This window comes from Microtus pennsylvanicus, chromosome 1 (assembly GCF_037038515.1).
Source record: "Microtus pennsylvanicus isolate mMicPen1 chromosome 1, mMicPen1.hap1, whole genome shotgun sequence".
NCBI classification, from domain to species: domain Eukaryota; kingdom Metazoa; phylum Chordata; class Mammalia; order Rodentia; family Cricetidae; genus Microtus; species Microtus pennsylvanicus.
In genome coordinates this window covers 93,864,279-93,887,681 of record NC_134579.1, presented here as the reverse complement: position 1 = coordinate 93,887,681, position 23,403 = coordinate 93,864,279, and the positions used below count along the sequence as shown (strand labels likewise).

Below are 23,403 nucleotides of genomic sequence, written 5' to 3'. Positions count from 1 at the left end.
ATTAATCTAATCTTTGGTTACTTTCATGCTGCCCAATTCAACGAACCCTATGATCTTCACTGTGTCTGACCCACAGAAACCTCATGTTTGGTCATCCATGCCAACACACCACCATACCGGTTCCTACTGTCGTACATCTCTGAACATTTTCTTTCTACCTTTCTCAGTTTACCTTGCTGGCTTCTCCTCCATTACCTGACCTCTGGATAGTGGAGGTCCTCCAGGACCTGCATAAGCCCTCATCCCTCCTCACTGTATAAACACCCACTACCCGCATGTCCTATCAATTTCGACAGCTTTAATATCACCAACCAGTCATGGCGGCTTATTCATGTAATCTGGGCATTAGAGAGGCTGAAACAGGATCATGGGATTGAGACCAGCCTGGACTACACAGTAAATTTCAGGTCAGCCTACCTATAAACAAATATACCTCTTACAAATGATGTTTTTATAAACAGATTCTCTCTCCTAAGCATCAGGGCCACACCATATAACTCCAGCTTTGCTGCCACCTTTTGGATCTCTCAAACTTTGCCTTTTAAAGAGAACACTTGGGGCAGCAAAATGGCTCAGGGGTTAAAAGCATTTGCTGCACTAGGCCCAGGACCTAAGTGAGATCCCCAAACCCAGAGTGCATTGAGAACTGATTCCTAAAGTTGTCCTCTGACCTCCACATGTGTGTCATAAATGAATAGGAATGGTTACTCTTCCCCCATAAGCGTTTCTGTCTGTAGTCTGTTTCGAAAATGGCACCTCCATCTACCCTGAATCCAGGGTTTCATTCTTGGCACCTCCTTCTTTCTCATTTTCAGCCTCCAGTTCCCTTACCAATACTCATGATTCTACTTGCAGGAAATACTTGAGCTCCATCCACTTCTCTCCACCTTGTAACTGGAGTCTAAGCCACCACTGGCTCTTGTGAAACTTCTCCAGTCAACTCATTACTGACCTTCTCAAATTATCCTGGCCCCAGGAGCCAGCATGGTCTTATACCTGCCTTGGTGGCCCCCTATTTTATCAAAAGCCCAAAGTAACTCTCTGGGACTGCCAGTTTCCAGACGCCACCTGCCCAGCCTTGCTACCTGTTTCCTCTTGTCCCTGGGTCTTTGAACAACACTGTTCCTTTGCCCAGAATCTTCTTCTTGCCTCACCAACTGCCTACTGCTCTTCACCTGGTGAGTGTGTTAACATCTTTGACAAAAGCTGGCTTAAAGTTTGCCTCCTCGGAGAGAATTTTTTAAACCCATAACTAAATCATACAGGCTTTCTAACGTTTTTCCATCCTGGGGTTGAGCCAAGGTCCATACACATTCTAGGCAGATGTCTTACCACTGAGCTGCACCCCTAGCCTGCAAACAATTTGTAGTTATAGTTCCTGATAGGTGTGTGTGTGTGTGTGTGTGAGTGTGTGTTGGTTGTGTACCCTTGTGTACATGTGTGGCGTGCCTGTGTGGGAATGGAGGCATTGCCTAATTCTTTTGAGTCATAGTCTTTCTCCAAACCTGAAACTCAGAGTTTTCCGCTGGGCTGGCAGTCAGCATTCCCCAGCAACCCTCTGGAGTATCTCTATCCCCTTCAACACTGGATTTACAGACATGCACAAGATCAAGTTCAGCTTGTTATTCTGGGATCAAAACTAAGATCCTCATGGCTGTGTAGCAAGCTCTCTTAACTCGAGTCACCTCTCCAGCTCCCTGAGAGCTTTTAGCTTCAGCATTACTGCTGCAGATTCTCAACTACCTAAGAACCAGATCCGTTTGCTTGTCAACTGCTCTATATGCATCGCTACCTCAAGTGCCTAACACACAGGAGCTATCAGTATTTGTTATTAAATGAACAAGAGAGAAACAGCCATCTCATCCAAGTCACCTGCAGATCAATATCCAGAATAACCATCCTGTCAGTGCTGCATGAGCCTTGACTTTGATCTCATTGCTTTAGGAAGTTAACAGTTCCTTTTTAGATTATATGTGGCAGGCTGCAAACTATCTCCAACTTCACAACCTCTTTGTGTTCTACTACAGCGGCTGGGAAGCCAAAGTATTTGATGGTCTAGTTTCTTCTGTTGCTAGAGGCAGACCTGGGGTACCATGCATACCTAACATGATTTGAGCACATCACAAAAAAAAAAATCATTGAACCAACAGTCCATGGAAACTAATGGATGTTAACATGATACTGATGGAGTAACATAACTAAAAGGATATTACTATTGGGAATGCTTCAAACAGTTAATGAGAAGTGTGGGGTCTCTGCTTCTATTACCAAATTCACAGCATTGTTCTTAGGATACTTAGGACAGCTTCAAGACAGCTGGGAAGATGGCTCAGGACATAAAGGAAATTTGGACCTCAGAACTCATGCACAAAATCTAGGCAAGCACAGCAACCTTCTGTGATCCCAGAACTCAGGAAATTGAGACAAGGGATCTCAGGAACAAGTTCGCTAACAAGACTAGCTGGAATGGTGAGCAGTGACCATAGTGGAAGGCCTTGCCTCACCAAAAGAGAGAATCAAGAAGAGACCCAGCCAGAGTCATGCATCCACATGCATACACACCCATGAGCATGGATGCACCCATATATGAACATATATACACACCACATGTACACACACAAAAATAAACAAACACTTAAAAGGCTGAATTTTTGTGCAGTAGGAAAAGATTTTTAAAAATATTCACTGGAGCAGAGAGATGGCTCTGTGACTAAGAGCTCTGGCTGCTCTTCCAGAGGACCAGGTTAATTTCCAGCACCCATACAGCAGCTGACAAGAGTCTGTAATTCTAGTCACAGGACATCTGATGCCCTCTTCTGGACTCTGAGGGCACCTGGCACGCATGTAATACAGATAAAATAATTTTTTTCATGCAAGCAAACACATAAAATAAATTTTTTTACAAGATGTTTTTAGCCAGCTCATGACTAGCTTGGGCTGGTAGAGTTCCCATCCAGCGTGTACGAGACTGCGAGTTCACAAAACGCGTCTTTTTGTTACACTGGCCACACAACCGCTGACTACTGGTCTTTTAAAAACATCCCTCCCAAAATTTTACATACTGTCACTGAAACAGTCAGGGGGTTCTGGAAAATCTATGTTAAGAGTTGCTTTGTTCACTGGGTGGTGCTGCATGCCTTTAATTCCAGCACTGGGGAGGCAGAGGCAGGTGAATCTCTGAGTTCGAGGCAGCCAGAACTACACAGTAAGTTCCAGGACAGCCAGAGCTTCACAGAGAAACCCTGTCTTGAAGAACAAGAACAAAAACAAAAACAATGGAGTCACTTGTGTCAAACCTTAACAATAATAAAGTTGTGATGTTAGGAGAGAGGACATCACACACACGCATGCTCGCATGCATACGCGTGTGTTATAACAAAACCATCCAGGAGACTCTGTCAGAACAACAGCCTTCAAAAAGGCTGTTCTTACCTCATCCATTAAAAACATCTCAAGGACATCTGCTTGACAACTACATCTTCCCTTGGATGGCCACCAGCCTGTTGCAGTGGAGGGTGATCATTTCGGATAACTTCATGCAACTTTTGAAAGCATGCTTTCTCATTAAAAGCTCCCTTCTTTGTCACCTTGAACACACATGTGACTCACTGTGACACATACAGACCCACTGCAATGTCCATCCCCAATACTCTATCTTTGGAAATGGCTCAGTAGGTAAATAAAGGTTCTTGCTGCCAAGCCTGAGTTTGATCCCCAGAATTACATGGTGGAAGTGGAGTACCAACTCCTACAAGTTGTCCTTTGATTTACAAATTTGTGTCATAGTGTGCACTCCCAAATATATAAATGCAATTTAAAAATTTTAAAGCAAAGAAAACTGTCCTTATGCCTATTATTTGTTTAACATCTGTAATTCCCTCCAGCTCCCGAACATCCTCCACAACTGGTCTCAAATTTCATGTCTTTTAAACATGTTACATCAGTGCCGCCTTTCACTCCTGTACAAAGACTACACATCTCCGACAGTGGCTCATGAGTGTGATGAGATGTCCCTCCCGTGCCCCCTGTGCCTTTGTAAGTTGATGCCTTTGGTAATTTCAGACTGCTGAAGAAAAGCTCTGATTGTTTTGGTTTTCATCAAACCACATGAAACAAATTTTTCCTGCAATGAGCCTACCACCAAGCACCCACTGCAAAAAAATAAGACTTGGTAGAGAGGCAGCAATTCCCAGATGAAAAGAGAAACAGCAACTGAGTTACTTCCCACCTTCTCCCAAAGTCAGAAATTATTCAAGAATCAGATTCAAGCTGTGAGTTGTGTTCCTCTCATCTGCACACTAGGAAGGTGCAGGCAGTAAGATCAGGAGTTCAGGATCACCCTCTGCAACACAGGGAATTTAAAGACAGCTGGATTACACGAGACCCTGTCTCAAAAAAAAATATCTAATTAAGAACAGAAGAAGGGTGCTGGAGAGATGACTCAGGGGTTAAGAGCACTGGCTGCTCTTCCAGAGGCCCAGGTTCAATTCTCAGCATCTATATGGCGACTCACTACTGTCTGTAACTCCAGTTCCAGAATATCCAACACCCTCACACAGACATACTTGCAGGCAAAATACCATTAAAAAATAAAAATTAAAACATTTAAAAAAACAGAAGAAAATATTCCAAGAGTAAATTACCACAGGAAGTAATTCTTGGGGACAGAATACACAGGACACAACTGGCATACAGAAGAAGCAGTGGCTTCATTGTGGCATGTTCCTGGAAGTTCCCAAGCTCCTGCCTGTCCTTAGGTGACAAAATTCGTGACAGAATACAGACTCCGAGCCAAGCATTTGTGACAACCTTGACCACCTCCAAGAGGCAACTGTCTTGTGTCTTGGCCACACTGAGCTGAGTAGACTATGTCTTAACTCCCTATTCTCCACCAGAAAATGCCCAACCTAGAATCTTTGGTACACATGAAAGCTGAGCTCCACAGGGCCTCTCTCCTCCATTGTGTGTGTGCATGCGTACATGAGTATGTGTTCAAGTATCTGTGCGAGTATGTGGACGTCAAAAGTTTGACATCTGCTGTCTTCAGTTGCACTCTAGTTTATTTCTGGGGACAGAGTTTCTTACTGAACCTGGAACTAACTGCTTCACCTAGACTGGCTCGCTAGTGTCCTCCTGTCTCCATCTTCCAGCACTGGAATTACAGCACATGCCACTATGTGCAACTTTTTACATAGCTGCTGGGGATCTAGCTGTATCCTGGTGTTTGCAAGCAAGCACTTTACTGGCTGAGCCATCTCCCCAAACTCCTACACGTTTCACTGACGCCAATAAATGCCAGGTACCACAGCAGACATTAATGGACAGCTCTTTGGTCACTAGTCCAGTGTCTGCTATCACGGTGTCTCTGGCCTCAAATCTCAATGTTCCCTCTGTGCCTGCCTTTTTATGGAGAAGACAGCCAAAGCAAAATAAAGGCATCCTGCCCCGAGAAGGAAACACATCTAAGGCTGAGCAGGAAGAGGTCCAGGACAAACAGTAGTTCCACACCATTCCCATCCTCAAGACACTGAGTTTCCAAGGCCTCCAATCACCAAAGCAGCCTGTGTCACAAACAGCAGGCCTGACGGCTGAAGGTAGGCTCCAAGCTACCTGCTTGGCCTCCAGGGTAAGAGGCTTGGGTGTGGACAAAAGTTGCTTATCTGAGCTGACTCCACGCATTACTGTCTTATCTGGGCTCCCAACAGAGGGCACGTCTGCCTACCACTGGATGTGTGGCAATATCTGGAGACATTACTATTACAATGCAGGGTGACAGCCTGGGGGCCAGGGAAGTTGCTCTACACACGAATGTACCCAAGATACCTGCCACAGCAAGGCCTTCCCCCACTCAATGATGTCCAGGAAGTTGAGGGTGGGAAAATCAGAGCTAACCACACTCTCCATAAAGATTGAAGGACAGAAGGGGAAACAGCGGGGAAACAGCGCAAAGCTGATGACACAGAGCTGCTGTCCCAGCTACTAGGGAGGCTGAGGTAGGGAATCACAAGTTTGAGGCCAGCACAGACTACATAGTGAGAACAAGGCCAGGGAAAAGTAATGAGACCTGGTCTCAAAATAAAATATAAAAGGAGATAGAGGGCTGGAGAGAAGGCTCCACGGTTAAGAGAATTTGCTGTACTTCCAGAGGGCCCAAGTTCAGTTTCTAGCACCCGTATCAGGCAGCTCACAACCACCTGTAACCCCAGCTCCAGGGAATCCAACCCTCTCTTCTGGCCTCTGTGTGTGCATGCATTCATACACACATACATATTTTTAAAAAATCTTTTTTAAAAAAAGATTAAGGATCAGCGTGTAGCTGGTGGTAGAGCACTAGGGGTATGACGCCGTGGTAGAGCCCCTGCCTAGAATCCCCCAGTGAGGGGCTGGGGTGTGGCTCAGTGGTAGAGCCCCTGCCTAGAATCCCCCAGTGAGGGGCTGGGGTGTGGCTCAGTGGTAGAGCACCTGCCTAGAATCCCCCAGTGAGGGGCTGGGGTGTGGCTCAGTGGTAGAGCACCTACCTAGAATCCCCCAGTGAGGGGCTGGGGTGTGGCTCAGTGGTAGAGACCAGCCTAGCATGTGCAAGCCCCTCACAATACTATACTTACTTACACACACACACACACACACACACACACACACACACACACACAGCCCCAAACAGTCCTGTCCCTCTGACCTCACACTTGATCTTCCCATGACCATAAGCAAGCCTTATCCCTCACGCTTCCTAAGGTGCTGACAAAAACCACATGGCCCTGCTGTCACCCTCCCCAAAGTGCATGTAAGTGATTGTCATCTTTATCTCACCGACAGGACACAGAGCCCTCTCCTCATGGCACAGGACCTAAATTCCAGCCCCTGGGAAACTACCAAGAGCTGCCCTCCAGCCCAGCGCTCCACCTCCACCTCCCTCTCAAACAGACAGCAGTATTTTGATAAGCTGGAAAATCAGGAAGTCACAGCACAAAAAAAGCAATGTTTATGGAAAACAGAACCCAAACACAACAAAGGGCATTCTATTGGTGCACTGCAAGCACCCCAGTGATTCACAAGAAGCAGGTGAACTGCTAGCTGGAGCCTCAGTTCCCGCTCCCAGTACCACTTGGCTTCAGGATCTGCCATCCTGGAGCTTCTAATGCTTAAGCCTGAAAGAAGCTCCTAAAAGCCCACAGCAGCTTCTACTGTGGGAACAAGAATGGGGCTGAGCCTGGCTGCATGACAAATGCCTTTCTTTAATCCTAGCACTCGCCGGGCGATGGTGGCACAGCCGGGCGATGGTGGCGCACGCCTTTAATCCCAGCACTCGGGAGGCAGAGGCAGGCGGATCTCTGTGAGTTCGAGACCAGCCTGGTCTACAGCGCTAGTCCCAGGACAGGCTCCAAAACCAGAGAAACCCTGTCTCAAAAAAAAAAAAACAATTAATCCTAGCACTCAGGAGGCAGAGGCAGACTGATCTCTGTGAGTTCCAGGACAGGTCTGTCTGTCATCACGTCCCTGTGCTGCTATGTTACCTGTGTGTCTGTCGGGCCTGCTCTTCCCTGTGCATCTCCCTAGGCCTAAGCCCACTACTTGGCTCTAAGCAGAGGCTCTACCGTGTGCTGTCATGCCAGGTAAGAAGCATGGGCAAAGATTGAGGCTGTAGTTGAGTGCTAGAGTGCTTGGCTAACATGGGGTGAAGTCCTAGGCTCAATCCCCAGGACTGCTGAAAAGAAAGGTGGGAGGAGGAGGGGCATAGGTATGCCTGTGACAACAAACCCAGCACAATCCTCATAGTCCTCGCCCTGGCCACAGGGCACCTTGGTCACACCCAGAGAAGGATGGCAGCCAGGAGAGCCATCTCTTTGGCTGGACCTGCTTGGGCGGTAACATGACCCCCTACAGTCCAACAAGTGGGTCACTCAGCCTGGCCAATGAAGAATAGACTCTTTATTGGAAAGGTTTTCATAGCCACCAAGGGAGAAAGGCTGTGAGCTGCAGAACTTCCTCTGGCCTGGCCTCATGTGTGTGTAGTGCTGAATGAGGTAGACAGAACACAATTCCACACACTACACCCACAGCAGCCAGCATCCACATCACCCAGACACACAGACCTGGGCACAGGGCACCAGCAGCAGCCAGAAGGTCTCATGGTCTCATCAGGCCTGCTCTGAGCAAAAGAATGTCCAAAATGTTGCTCTAGGGGCTGAGGAGATGGCTCAGTGAGTAAGAATGCTTGCTGTGCAAACATGAGGATGTGAGTTCAAATCCTCTGCATCACATAAAATGCTAGCTGTGGCCTTCTGCCTGTAACCCCATCATTGTGAGTGTCACACAGAGGAGGACCACTGGGGCTTTCTGGCCACCAACCTAGCTCCAGGCTCAGTGCATGACTCTGTCTTTTTTTTTTTTGATAGTTCTTTTTTTTTTTAATTTATTAAGGATTTCTGCCTCCTCCCCGCAACCGCCTCCCATTTCCCTCCCCCTCCCCCGATCAAGTCCCTCTCCCTCATCTGCTCAAAGAGCAATCAGGGTTCCCTGACCTGGGGGAAGCCCAAGGACCGCCCACCTCTATCCAGGTCTAGTAAGGTGAGCATCCAAACTGCCTAGGCTCCCCCAAAGGCAGTTAAGTGCAGTAGGATCAAAAACCCACTGCGATTGTTCTTGAGTTCTCATGACTCTGTCTTAAAGAAATAAGAAGAGAATGATATAGGGCAGGATATCTGAAGTCGTCCTATGGCCTCTGTGTTCACACACGGGTACACAAACCTATACATGCACCTCATACACATTACACAAGCAAACGCAAAACAAAGTGATGCTCCGCATACTAATATCAAGGTCCTATGTGTGTGTGTGCGCGTGCATGTGTATATTTCCACCATACTTGGTTATAGCAGGTCTCCGAAATGACGTGTGGGGCCAGCAAGATGGCCCACTTAGTAAAGGCACCTGCTGCATAAATCTAACAAGCCAGAATTGGAGTCCTAGAACCGACTGCGGGAAGAGGGACCAACTCCACAAAGCTGTTTTCTGAGTGCACCATAACGTGTGCATCCACATACCACACAAACACACACACACACACTCAGGGCCAGTGAGATGGCTTAGTGGGTAAAAGCACTTGCCACCAAGCCTGACCACTTGAGTTCAAGTCCTGGGGCCCACAAGGTAGAAGAGCCAACTCCCACAGTTTGACCTCTGACTTCCACAATGATGTCTACTTTGACTTCCCCGACACAAACAGGCACTCACATATTTAAAACAGAAACAAATCAAAATTTAAAAAAAGCAGCAGCTGTCATCATGAGACCTACAACTTTAAAGAACTTTGTGTGGGGGAGATGGCTCAGCAGTTAAGAATACTTGCTGCTCTTGTAGAGGCCCTGGGTTTGAGTCCCATCTCCTACACAGTGGCTCACGACCACCCATAACTCCCAGGCACTCACAGGGTACACATTCATACACATAAAATAAATCTTTTTTTTTGTAAAAGGTCAACTAAAAACTAACCTTGGATATGAGAAAAAATAAATTCTGGCAAAATGACTAATTTCTTTCCACCAATTGAATAATAAAGCAATGGGCTCCAAGTCACCAACCACATCCTTGAGGCCAAGAGCAAGCTAAGCTGCCCTACTTCTCAAGTCCACAAGAAGTGTGACAACCAACCATTTCCAGGCTACCCAAGGCACCTGCTACATATCCTTATGCAGCCACTTGGCACCTGAGTCCTCTGGACTTGGGAAGGTCTGTGAAGCATCCTTCACTGTCTTTCTATGCAGCCACTCAAAGATTCCTGACGAATTGAAGAGGGATATCTGTGGCAGGCCAACAACCAGGAACACATGGGTCTCTGGGACTAATGAGCTGGATTTGGCCTACAACACTATAGAAGGTAGCAGAAGCCACTGAAATGGGCCACCAAGTATCCCATAGTCAATGCACTCATCCAATAAGGTTATTCAGACTTGTGAAGACATCAGTGACTCACCACAGCCACACTGGCCACCGCGAAACCAAACCCACCTTCCCCGTGTTCTTCTGTCCCCTGGCTGTCCCCTCCAAGCCATCCTTACCCGTGTTCTTCTGTCCCCTCTGTCCCCTCCAAGCCATCCTTCCCTGTGTTCTTCTGTTCTCTGTCCCCTCCAAGCCATCCTTCCCCATGTTCTTCTGTCCCCTGTCCCCTCCAAGCCATCCTTCCCTGTGTTCTTCTGTCCCCTGGCTGTCCCCTCCAAGCCATCCTTCCCTGTGTTCTTCTGTCCCCTGTCCCCTCCAAGCCATCCTTCCCTGTGTTCTTCTGTCCCCTCTGTCTGTCCCCTCCAAGCCATCCTTCCCTGTGTTCTTCTGTCCCCTGTCCCCTCCAAGCCATCCTTCCCTGTGTTCTTCTGTCCCCTCTGTCTGTCCCCTCCAAGCCATCCTTCCCTGTGTTCTTCTGTCCCCTCTGTCTGTCCCCTCCAAGCCATCCTTCCCTGTGTTCTTCTGTCCCCTCTGTCTGTCCCCTCCAAGCCATCCTTCCCTGTGTTCTTCTGTCCCCTCTGTCTGTCCCCTCCAAGCCATCCTTCCCTGTGTTCTTCTGTCCCCTCTGTCTGTCCCCTCCAAGCCATCCTTCCCTGTGTTCTTCTGTCCCCTCTGTCTGTCCCCTCCAAGCCATCCTTCCCTGTGTTCTTCTGTCCCCTCTGTCTGTCCCCTCCAAGCCATCCTTCCCTGTGTTCTTCTGTCCCCTGTCCCCTCCAAGCCATCCTTCCCTGTGTTCTTCTGTCCCCTCTGTCTGTCCCCTCCAAGCCATCCTTCCCTGTGTTCTTCTGTCCCCTCTGTCTGTCCCCTCCAAGCCATCCTTCCCTGTGTTCTTCTGTCCCCTCTGTCTGTCCCCTCCAAGCCATCCTTCCCTGTGTTCTTCTGTCCCCTGTCCCCTCCAAGCCATCCTTCCCTGTGTTCTTCTGTCTCCTGTCCCCTCCAAGCCATCCTTCCCTGTGTTCTTCTGTCCCCTCTGTCTGTCCCCTCCAAGCCATCCTTCCCTGTGTTCTTCTGTCCCCTCTGTCTGTCCCCTCCAAGCCATCCTTCCCTGTGTTCTTCTGTCCCCTCTGTCTGTCCCCTCCAAGCCATCCTTCCCTGTGTTCTTCTGTCCCCTCTGTCTGTCCCCTCCAAGCCATCCTTCCCTGTGTTCTTCTGTTCCCTGTCCCCTCCAAGCCATCCTTCCCTGTGTTCTTCTGTCCTCTCTGTCTGTCCCCTCCAAGCCATCCTTCCCCGCCCTGCTTCCTCACCTGCCGTGGTGGTATCCACATCCTTGGCTGCCAGCTCTTCAACATCTGACCTCTTCCTCAGCTCAAACCTCCGGGACAAACCTTCTCGGGGCTTCCATAACTCCTGGATCAAGAGGGGCTTCTCATTGTCTCCAAACACTCGGAAGCACTGGGCCTGCCACCTCTGTCCAGAATCTCCAGCCTGGCCCACAACGTCACATAGTACATACTGGCTAGCACACTCGGGGTCCAGGGCATATCGCTCCAGGGCCTCTTTCACCAGCTCCTGGGCACTGGAGGTGCCAGTGGCCAGAACACTCTTGTAGTGGGTGCCTGTACAGACACTGTCTCCAAACACCTTCAAGACCCCCGGGGCTGAGAGCTGAGTGGAAAGTTCCGCAGGATCATCACTGGCGCCCAGGCTGCTGAAGGTGGGGTCCAGGTCACGATACTTGTAGCTGAGTGTCCGGGACAGCATAGTGGACAGTAGTTGGCTCTGTCGCTTCAGCTTACTCTTGGTGGGAGGAGACATGATGAACTGAGTCCCATAAAACATGGTGGGTGCGTCCTCATGAATAACCACTGAGGCTTTCAGCCAATGGGTGGGGGAAGGCCAGAGCCTGGGAGGACAAAGTGATACAGGTTAGAGCCAGGTATCAGAGGCATCAAGAACAAAAGAGACACGAATCCATCCCAGCAGAGGCAACGGTCCTGGGCCACCCTGGCATCCACGCCACCTGGAGCCGGAAACCCAGCAGTGGGGCTGACAAGTCAGAGCCTATAAGGAGCAAGGGGCAAAGCAGGTCTGATAGACTAGACTGCAGTGCCTTCAGGGAAAGTCACTATGAAGGGAAACAAGGAAGTCACAGTAAGTTATAACCGCCTAGGGCTCTGTGACTTCTGGGAAGTGTTGGGCACAGGGAACAGCTACTGCAAGTGGACAAGTGACAGCAAAGACTCAGCAGGGCTGCTTCTCTGTCCTGGGGAATATGCTCACCATCTAGCAATGTCACGCCAGAAAAACAACAACAAACAAATAACAGAAGGAAACAAGCCATATTCATCTTGGCTGTGAATTCAATTCTTCTATGCCAGTCTATACAAAAGATGAAGGTCATCCCAAACACAAGCAGAGCTGGGGAAATGGCCACAGCTACAGACAGACAGACACACACACACACACACACATCACATCACATCACAAGCCTTTGGACTGGGGAGATGGCTGAGTGGGTAAGGGCACCTGCTGTATAAGCATGAAGATCTGACTTCAAATCTCCAGTACCCATGTCAAACGCTGGGCATGGCTATGCATGCACCTATAACCCCAGCAATTTGTGGGACAGAGACAGGAGTATTACTGGGGCTTGCTAGCTGCCAACAGAGCTCCAGGCTCAGAGAGAAATCCTGTCTCCAAAGAATCAATCTCTCTCTCTCTCTCTCTCTCTCTCTCTCTCTCTCTCTCTCTCTCTCTCTCTCACGCACATGCACACACACATACAAGGGTAAGGGTAACAAGCAACCAGACTCTAGAAACACAAACCCCAAGAGAAAGCTGCTCCCCATGACCTGGCAGAGACAACTGGTCCTGACTGGAAGGGATCCCTGGCAGAGGAGGTTAGTCCCAACTAAAGAGATACTTCCTTAGGACTGAAGCTTGGCACATCCACGAGGCCACTAGGCCACAAGGAACAACACAAAGATCGCCTACAGAACCAGTGGAAGCATCCTAGGAATGCATGCATTCCACCCACCATGTTCAGCCACCAGGCTCTCTTCAGAAAGAGGCTGGCTCCCTAGGAGCTCCCAGGGAGCAGGAAGAGCCTGTGTGTAGCAGAATCCTAATCCTAAAGCTCCTAATGTCCTATGGGGGTTAGAGAAGGAATTACCCAGCACCCTCAAAACAGTCTTAGGTCTGGAGAACCTAGAGAAGGAGACGAGGACTGGAGGCTCTGCCACCAGTAAGGATGAGGGAGAAAAGCTGCATGCATTCATCTCTTGATGACCAGCCCTCACTCCTGCATCACAAACAGAGAGAGACAGACTGGTGAGCCAAGGGAGGAGTGTTTTCTAGAAGCCTCTAAACAAGTGTGCCCAACCTGCAACCCTGGGGCTGTATGCGGTCAATGACAGCTATGAATGACACATAACACAAAACTGTAAATGTATTTAAAACATGAGGCTTTTTGGTGGTTTTATTTTGCGCCGTGCTCAAGTGTCAGCTTTGTAGATGGTATCACGTTGCAATGTCAAAAGATTGGACACACCCGCTAATGACTCAGGACCCAGAGAAAGCAGCACAGGGACCTGCCACTGTGACTCCAGCTTGTCAGCTCCGCTGAAGTCCCCAGCCTCCACTCACCCACATTTTTATGGGCTGGCGAAGGATTTTAGTGGTGGCTTAAGGCTTCAGAACCACCCACGGAACTCTTCAAAAGACTCTCAGGAGGCTAACAGGACTGCCGTCAAACCCAATGACCTCAGACTGACCACACAGACCACAAGCAAGATGGGGAGAACCAACTAAAAGAAAAAAAAAAACCTGTCTTCCAATCTCTACATATGTGTCGTGGTGTGTGCACACATGCAATAAATGTAAAATAATTTTTAAAAGTATCTTGGGACTAGAGAGATGATTCAATGGTTAAAAACAAGTTTGTTTGGCCGGGCAGTGGTGGTGCATGCCTTTAATTCCGGCACCTGGGAGGCAGAGGCAGGTGAATTTCTGTGAGTTCAAGACCAGCCTGGTCTACAAGAGCTAGTTCCAGGACAGGCTCCAAAGCCACAAAGAAACCCTGTCTCCATACCCCCCCCCCCCCCCGCAAAAAAGGTTTGTTTGTTTGTTTGTTTGTTTGTTTGTTTTTAAAAGACTTGGATCAAGCAGATGTGTGGTCCACATCTACAATTACATCAGGTGGGAGATGAAGGCACAAAGACCAGGTGTTTAAGGTCAACCTCAACTACATAGAAAACTGAGAAAACTGTAGCACGAATAATAAAAACTCAGAGACAGATGTTGGGTGAGTTTTTATTATTCTTGCTACAGAAAGCTGCAGTCCAGTGTGGGACACAAAAGATCCAGTCTCAAACAAACAAAAACAAAAACAGAAACAAACAAACAAAAACCCAGGGCCAAACAAACCCTCAGAAAGCCAGACGCGGCCGTGAAGGCCTGTAATCTTACAATCCCAGCAACTCGGAGGAGGCTGAGGCAGGAGAATCTTGCTTTGGAGGCCAACCTGAGCTACAAACACAGCAAGAGCCTGTTTGAAAGCAAAGACCCCACAGGGAGCCAAACAATGCAACTGACCAGACCCCCAGCTGACACTGAGAATCCGGTTTCTTCCTACTCTTTTCCTGAGGCCCCTCCCACCGCCAGCAGCAACACAAGTGAAGTCGGAAAAGCAAGCCACAAAACCTCCTCAGACAGCTGACCTAGGTGTCTGGGCATTGTGGGAGGGGTCTGTCCGGAGAGCTTTAACACTCAAGCCTGAGCTCCCAAAGGACTAGCAACTGTCCTACAGGATGGCTCTAGTTTCACCAAAACCCATTCCCCACCACAAAGTCTTTAGTGATGTACCAGCTCTCTGGAGACTTGAACTTGCCTAAAAATAGCTGCTGTCCAGAGAAAAGTGGCCAGAAAATTGAAATGCAAAAGGTTCTTTTGGGTCTCTGTGAAGAAAGTTATGGAGAGATCAAAGTATTATGTCTCTTCCCGGGGATCCTGAGACAAGTGTCCTCGGCAACCCCGAGAAGCCTAGAACTGATTATGCTCCTCTGCATGGGACTGTCACTTAAACCACAACAAAAGCAGTCTCAAGGAGCTGGAGAGATGGCTCAGTGCTTAAGAGTGCTGGCTCTGTAAGCATAAGGACCTGAGTTCGAATTCCTAGCACCCACATAAAAAGCTGGTTATGTCTGCACATGCCTATAACCTCAGCCCCGGGGTGACACACAGATTCCAGGCACTGAGCCTCCTCCAGCAGAGAAGTCCCCTGTGTTTCATGGAAGCAGCAAGGGAGAATTAAGTGTTGTGGAGGCCGTGTCTTCTGAGAATGTGTGCTGGCTAGAGGCTTCCAAGGAAGAGACAGGTCGTTCCTGACAGCTCCCGGCTTCGGCTGCTCTAGCCTCCGCTTGTGTAGGTACTGGTACACACATCCCCACACACTTGCATGCATGCCCCACCCCACCACACGTTTTTCTGAAAAGCATGCATCACAGTGTCTTCACACACAAACATGGTATTAGAGTTCGGTCCCCAGAACCGTTGTGAAAAGCCCAGCATCATGGCATGTGCACCAGGTCTCAGGGAATGAAGGCAAGAGGAACCCTGGGATTCCTTGGCTGGCCAGTTTATGGAGTCCCAAGCCAGTGAGAGAGTGTCTGAGAAACACAAGGTGAACAGCTCTTGAGTGATCCCTCCCAAGACTGATCTCTGGCCTCCACATGCATACGCACCCCTTCCTTGGAAGCCTCTAGACCAGCACACATTCTCAAATGACACAGCCTCCACAACACTTGGTCCCCCATGCCACTTCCATGAAGTGCAGGGGACACCTGTGCCGAAGTATCCTCCTTGTCGAAAGTCTAACCCAGGTGGGCAACACTGCAGCCCCAGCCATTGAAACTTGTGGCCCTAAAAGTCATGGGTTCTGGAGACCACAATGTCAAAATGTCCTTAAGCAGAAGAAGAATCACAAAGTAAACCACAGTGTTTAAAGGCCCAGATCCAATGCAGAAATGGACTGGCATCTTGTTCCCTAACTGTACAACTAACTGGACTGCTTTAACAGAACAGAAATGTTAACGAGGCGTGGTGGTGTGCATACCCAAAATCCCAGTTGTCTGGAGGTGGAGGCAGGAGGATCAAGAGCTCAAGGTCATCCTCAGCTACCCAGGCCAGCCTGGGCGCCGTGAGACAATGCCAAGAGAGAAAGGGTGAGGAGGAGAATGGAAGCTGCTATGGCTCACATATATAACTCCCGCACTCAGGAGGCTATGGCAGAAGGACTGCATGGCAAGGCCAGCCTGGGATACAGCATGAGTTCCAGACCAACTGGGGCTGAGAGACGCTATCAAAAGGGGGGTAACAGAGGCAGAGATGTTCCTCACATGCATTAAGCATTAGGTTCCATTCCCAGCACTGTGTAAGCTAGGCATGGAGGCACATGCCTGTGGTCCCAGCATTCAGGAGGTATAGACAGAACAATCAGAAGTTCAAGGTCATTGGGCCTTCAAGATGGCAAAGTAGCTTGCTGTCAAGCCTGATGTTCAATTCCCGTATCTCACATGCCGGAAGGAGAAAATGGACTCACAAAAGTGGTCCTCTGATCCCCCCCCAAAAGTTTTCCTCTGAGCACCAACTGAGCATGTGCATGCACACAGAGAATATTAAATTTAAATATTAAAAATCTCTATAAATTTAAAATATGTACACATAGAGAAATAATAAATAAATGAATGCAAAAAAATTAAGAAGTTGAAGGTCATCCTTGGCTATTCAAAGAGTTTGAGGCCAGCCAAGGCTACACATAGCCCTATCTCAAAATACATACGTAAAAAAAGAAAAAGGAAATAAACGGGAAAGGTACAATACATAACTACTAGGTCCCCTCCACGAACCTCAGGAGCACGGGATGCAGACTGGACCTTCATAAGTGCCCCTCCCTCCTGTCTAAGACGGATTGGAAAATCATTAAGAACAGGAGGCAGCAGAAATTGGGTGAGGTGACTCATTCCTCTCCAACATTCCCCTTCCTAGCCCCTCAAAGTCCCAGTGAATTCTGAGCTTCAGATGTTCTGAGATTTTCCAGAAAGCTTGCTTTTATGGCCATCCTCACCACAGCCACCAAAGAGAGTGGGCCCTGGGGGTGTTCACCTGCTCCCAGGCCACTTCCCTTCCTAATCATAGAGTCAAGAGTGCAGCCTGTTTGTCCAAACAGGACAAAAATGTTTCTCAAAAGGCCACTTGGAATCCAGGGAAAGTCCTACAGAGAAGAGCACGCCCTGGGTAACCAGATCTGTTTTTCTGGAAGTATGACCTGTCTTTTCCTTTTCTGCCCAATTCTCGCTTCTGACACACAAACATTTGGGGACAGCCCAGGTCCCGGAGAGTCAGAGTACAGGCAAGGCTCTTGCTGCAGCTGCCTCATAAACTCTCCCTTTTCTTGTTCTCCAAGAACAGTCTCATTTCTGCTTTTAAAAAAAGAAAAAGAAAAAAAGGTTAAGTCACAACGACTAGGCAGGCAGTGAGGTCAGTGGCGGCTGACATGGGTGGAGGGACATGTCTGTTCCAACAGGACAATGTGGAACACATTATCATTCCAACAGGAGGAAAAAAAATGAACAGTCAACTTTGGTGCATTATCCTCCTCCCCTCTTCCACAAATCCTATCTTTATGGCTCCAGCTGGAGGGAGGCTTTAAATGTGAGCATAATTCAATCAGGTTCCATTCGGCGCTAGTCACTTAGCAAAAGGGGACTGAATGACTTCTCCCAGTGGAATTAGGGACAGGCTCCTCTCTGGAATGCACAAGAGGTGGCCCGCAGCACCGAGACACCGGTAATCAAATTCTTTTTGGTAATTCAGATTAACCAAACACTCAATGGGCGACAAAGGCTGGCCCGACAGGTCTGCAGCCTGTCAGGCCCCCATCCCAGGGCTCCCCAGGGACAGAAGCCAGATCCCTCTGAGGGCCTCAAAGCTCCTGCCCAGCATCTGTCTCAGGCGCAGTATTTGTCGGGGGGGCTGGATGCAAATGGCACAGAAATAGCTGGGGAAACAATGCCTCTCGCGGGTACACGGGTGGGGAGGCGACACTCCTGCGGGACGGGTGTAGGCGTGGGGTGTCACCACCATCCTGGTGGGAAAGTGTGGGATTCCCTCCGAGCTTTTTCGGGATGCCCCAGGTTAGATTCCATCTCCTTGGCACCGCCAGGTAAACTGAGGCCTGATAGGGTCCCTCCACCACAAATGACATTGGCCGGATCTCCCCCTGGAATCCCACGGGGCCACGCCACCCGCGCCCACCCGGCCTTCGGGTGCAGCTCCCCCGGGCCACTCCAGGCCCCGTGCGCTCGCCGGTTTCCATGGCAACCGAGCAAGCCTGCCTCTTTCGCGCCGGGACTCGCTGCGGGGACCGTGACCAGCGCGGCCCCGCCCCAGCGCGTGCCCCGCCACCCGTGTCTCAGCCCGCGGTCTCCGCGCCCTCCGCGGGTCCCCGTCGTAGCCCAGAGGCACCTCCTGAGCCATCCTCGGCCTCCCCCGATCTTCCTTCTCGCGCCCCGCACTTACCTCAGCTCAGCCCGTCAGCCGCGTCCCCCGCGCGCGGCTCCCACGCCCGCCGTTAGCCGAGCTGGCGCCCGGCTCGAGGCGCCTCCTGCCGGCCGCGCAACGGACAGGGCGAGGCTTCCGAGGGGGCGGGGCCTCCGGGGCGGAGCCTGTGAGGGCGGGGAGCCCGGCGAGGTGAACGGAAACCTGACACCTCAGCGCCCAATGGGCAGAGACGAAGCCTTGAGTGGGCGGGGTCACACGTACTGGGGCTGGCCTGGACCCGGGGAAATATAGGTTGTGCGCTAGCGTCCCCTTCTGGCAGCCAACGGCAGGAGCGATTCCCTAAGAGGAGTGGCTTTCGGGGTGGGTGTGGCCTCCTACGACGGGCACGTGGTATATCAAGGGGCGGGGCCTCAGCCAAGAGGGGCGTGGCCGATGCTAACCTGTCCTCTCTGTTCTCTATGGTCAAGTAGGCTAGGTGGTGGTCGGCCTCCACTCCAGATAGTGGACAAGTGTGGAGGGTGGACAAGAGTGGAGGAATGGACAAGGGTGGACAAGCACCTTGATATTTACAAACATGCATGAAATGGACCGGGAACAGGGAGACCAGAATTTTGTTTCGTTTAACATATATTTATTGATTGATTGATAATTGCATACGTATATATACTGTATGTTATCAATATTTACACCATTTCTTTAATTTTAATGTATTCTTTGTAGAATTTTATTTTATTTTATATTTTAGATAGGATCGCATATATTCCAGACTGGCCTCAAACTCTTGTAGTCAAGGCTGGCCTTGCCCCCTGATGCTATTGCCTCCGCCTTCCTTGTGTTGGGATTACAGGCTTGCACTACCATGCCTCGTTTGTGTAGTGCTGGGGATTAAACCCAGGACCTCATGTATGCAATGCAAATGCTCCACCAACTGAACCACCACCACCACCACCACCCCCCCCCAGGCCTTACCCAGAGTTTTAAAAGGCAAGTCAAATTATGGCAGACTGGCTTAAAACCACGCAAAAGGGGACCTAATCGGCTTGGGCGCTTTGACCCAAATGCCTTCCTGTAGTGAGCCGGACAGGATCGCCATTACAAGATGGCGCCGACATCCTGTCTTGTTTGTTACAAACAACTCCATATTTGGCTATGGCTTTGAGAGCTGCGCTCCCCGCTTCCCACATGCGTGGTGGATGTAGATTCTTGAGCCTATCCTGATGCGGTCTGGTGTCAGCTGTTGGTGGCAGCCAATCACAGGGCGACCCGTGTGCCAATTCCCTATTTAAGCAGCTGCCTAAGTGCACCCCCTTCCCTTCGCTTCCTGCTCCCCTTCGCTTCCTGCTGCCTCTCCCCTGTGCTCCCTGCCCCTTCGCTCCCTGTCCCTCGTTTTCCTGCCCCCTCGTTCCTTGCCCCCCATCAATCAAGGGCACTCCAGTAAAGCGTGATCTGAGTGGAATCCTGGTGTGGTGGTCGTTCTTCCGTCACCGGTCAAGAAGTCCGCCGCACCTTCCTAACAACTTGTTTGTTTTGACTTAGCACTGATACGTTCCTGATCTCAAACTGCAGACCCTAACCCTAGGAGTCCATCTTTCTGTCGACAGTTTATAGCGCACCGCTGTAGAGCAGTGGTTCTCAACCTTCTAATGCTGTGACCCTTTACTACAGTTCCTCATGCTGTGGTGACCCCACCCGTGAAATTACTTCATTGCTGTGCTTTTGCTACTGTTATGAATCATAGTGTAAAAATTGGATAATGCAGGCTATCTGGCACGCAACCCCCTTGGGGTCATGACCCACAGGTTGAAAACCGCTGCTGTAGAGTAGTGACCCCATTTTTGAGAGAAGCGAAGGGGATAGACATGTATGAACCACCACTTCTGCCCGTCCCTGTATGCTGAGGGGCTCTACCCAGCCCAGCTGCCCAGATTCCTACACTAGCTCTTATGAAGTTCCTCTTTTTCATCTTTCCCCCTAAAGATGTAGAGACTCAGAGAAACCAGGGGGCTTGACTGTACCCCCACAGACCTTTGCAGGAGTCCCCCCGCATCATGCGCACCAACCTCCTCACACACCCCAGCCTCAGAGGCTGTAACCAAACAACATTCTGGAATATTTCCCTATAACTTCCTACAAACCATGGCAGAGAGGCAGTTACCAGAGCTGGGAGGAGAGCCTGGGTTCAGCCCTGGATGCTCTTTCTGCCACTTGCCATGCTGCAACGAAACCCATCTCCAGACTTTCTAAACCCATCTCTGGCAGAGAGACACACACTGCAACATGGGAACCAGATCCGGACTATTTTTGTAAATAAAGTTTTATTGGAACGCAGCTACGATTGTTTGTTTACATACCGTCTGAGTGTCTGGCAATTTGTAGCTCATAGTGGAATCGGATGTAAAATGCCTACCCCAGGCTTACATTTCAAAGTCTTGGCCACCTGCTGGTAGTGTTGTTTTTGAAGGTTGTAAAGACTTTAAAGAGTGGAGTCCGAATGGAAGAAGGCGGTCATGGGGACAGGTTTTTGAAAGATTTTTCATCCCTGACCATTTTCTGTCTGCTTGCTTCCTCTTCTCCAGGAGGTGAAAAGCTCCCTGACACATTCGCTCGCCACCACAATGTTCTGCACAAACACGCGGGGCCACATGACCGAGGACTGATGTCTCTCAACTTGTAAGCCAGGAATGTCTTTCTCTTTTAAGTTGCTTCTGTCAGGTATCTGTCGCCACAATGCAAAACCTAAAACTTACCTCTTTAGAGGCTCCACATCCAGTAACATTCTGGGGTTCTGGGAACGGGGACATCAGCATATGAATTTTCATCCCATGAAACCCGCTTTCATCACCTAGATAATTTTAATTTATCCTTAAATTCTGTAATCCAATGTTGCTTATGTGATACCGAACCTCCAGGATGGCTGCCAGGGATCCACACTTCCCGGTCCTCACATGGCCGCATAGACTCCCTTGTTGAACAGGATGACTAGAAGAGTAAGACTCACACAATGAAAGATGTAGCATCTGCCCGTGCCATCTCTTCGATCTTACTCTGAGGTAAGCTGACCAGCATTTTGGAAAGACCTGCAAGCAATTCTGTGTGAAAAGAGAGGCACCGACCAACAGCCAACACCAGTGCACACACATCTGTGAACTGCCAGACTGGATTTTCCTCTACCCACAGTCCCATTCCCAACACTGTAACCTTGGTTGGTTGCCAGCCCTGACTGATAATCTGTCTGGCCGTCCTGGAGCTCGCTCTGTAGACCAGGCTGGTCTTGAACTTAGAGACCCCCCTGCCTGCCTCCCGAGTGCTAGGATTAAAGGGATGCACCACCACCGCCTGGCATTCTGGATGAGGTTTAACAACCATTCCATTATGGGTGGATCCCACCAAGAGGGATTATGTAAGGAGGGCTTGGTCCTCAGTGCAAGCCATAATCAGATCCGGAGCATTGGGTAATTGACTAGATCCTGAGGGTGCTGACTTAATGAGTTGATCATTTCTTTCTGTTTGTTTGTTTTGCATGTTAGCACATTCATACATGCGAATGTGGGCACATGTATGCCACATTGTGCCTATGGAGGACAACTCCAGGTTTTGGTCCTTGCCATCCATCTTATTTGAAACAGAATCACTCTGTGCTAGCTGGCCTGGAAACCCTGCCATACTCACCTCCCATCTTCCCATGGGAGTGCTGGGATTACAGACACTTGTCCTGGGCGTCCGGCTTTTACATGGGTCTAGGGCATTCCAATTCAGTACCTCACTCTTGTTCCGTGCTTTCCCCCACTGAACCATCTCCTCACCCAATGGATTCATCCCCTGATGGAGCCATAATATGATGGCATCCTCAGGAGGTAGCAGAAAGTGGGAGGTGGAGTCTCGTTGGAGGAATTAGGGCACTGGGGAGATGGGACACAGTTTGAGTAAGGGAATTTGCTTAATAAAAAAGTAAGGCAGGTCAGATGTGGTGGCGCACACAGAGGCCAGCCTTGTCTACATAGATGGTTCTAGGCTACACAGTCAGACCCTGAAGAAGGGAGTCAGCCTGAGTCACATACTGAGACCATGCCTCAAAAAAATAAGTCAAAATTTTAGGGCCTCTCCTTCCTCGTTCTGCCATCTGGGCAACTGCGGAAGCCTTCGGAAGCCTGTCTGGAAGGCTGTGGTGCAAAATCTCCAGAAACCAAAGAGAGGACACCGCTCTTCTTAAAATTGAAGATGTTTATGCCCAAGATGAAGCTGAATTCTACTTAGGCAGGAGAGTTGCCCTGTGTATAAAGCAAAACAGCAATACAGTGTCATTTGAAATCAAACAAACAAGACAAGAGTGATCCAGGAAAAGGCACTCGGGCCCATGAAAATAGTGGCACGGTTCATGGCAAATTCTGAAGCAACCTTCCTGCGCAGGTCGTGGACACACCATCCATGGGACACTACCCTTCCCAGACTTAAACTAATGAAATATAAATTAATAAAAATGGATTTGTGTTCTGGATAAATAATAAAACAAAAACAGATAAATAAAAAGATTTTAAGAATTTAATTTTATAGATTTAAAAAATAAGATAGTGATTGAGGAAGACATCTGATGTTGACCTCTGACCTCCACTCACAAACGAGTGCTTGTGCACCTGCACATGTGTATGCATTCACCCAATAATATGCACATTACACATACACACATATACATGCACACACACACACACACACACACACACACACACACACACACAGGAAACTGAGTTTTGAGCTGCCATCTTTGGCCAGTAGATGGAGACAGATCCCTGGACCGGTCAAGCAAAGGATTTACTGAGCCCTGAGATAAGTAGGCATCGGGTTAGGCTGTATCCCCAAATGATGGACTTTACAGAAACAAAGAGAACCAGCTCCTGGAAAGAGCAGTAGTGA

At 49.3% G+C, this 23,403-nt stretch overlaps 1 protein-coding gene across 3 annotated transcripts in view; it reads right to left on the bottom strand.

Annotated features, from left to right (window-relative positions):
- Nucleotides 1-18,600, bottom strand: part of Radil (Rap associating with DIL domain) — a 74,491-nt gene extending 55,891 nt beyond the window's left edge. For all 3 annotated transcript variants that reach the window (XM_075974208.1, XM_075974199.1, XM_075974219.1), the window contains exons 1-2: nt 18,514-18,600; nt 11,241-11,839 (exon numbers count right to left, since the gene is read on the bottom strand). In XM_075974208.1, the coding sequence (XP_075830323.1) occupies nt 11,241-11,775 (535 nt within the window). In that variant the 5' untranslated portion in view covers nt 11,776-11,839; nt 18,514-18,600. The remainder of the gene's footprint in view (nt 1-11,240; nt 11,840-18,513) is intronic.
- Between the last annotated feature and the right edge of the window lie 4,803 nt (nt 18,601-23,403).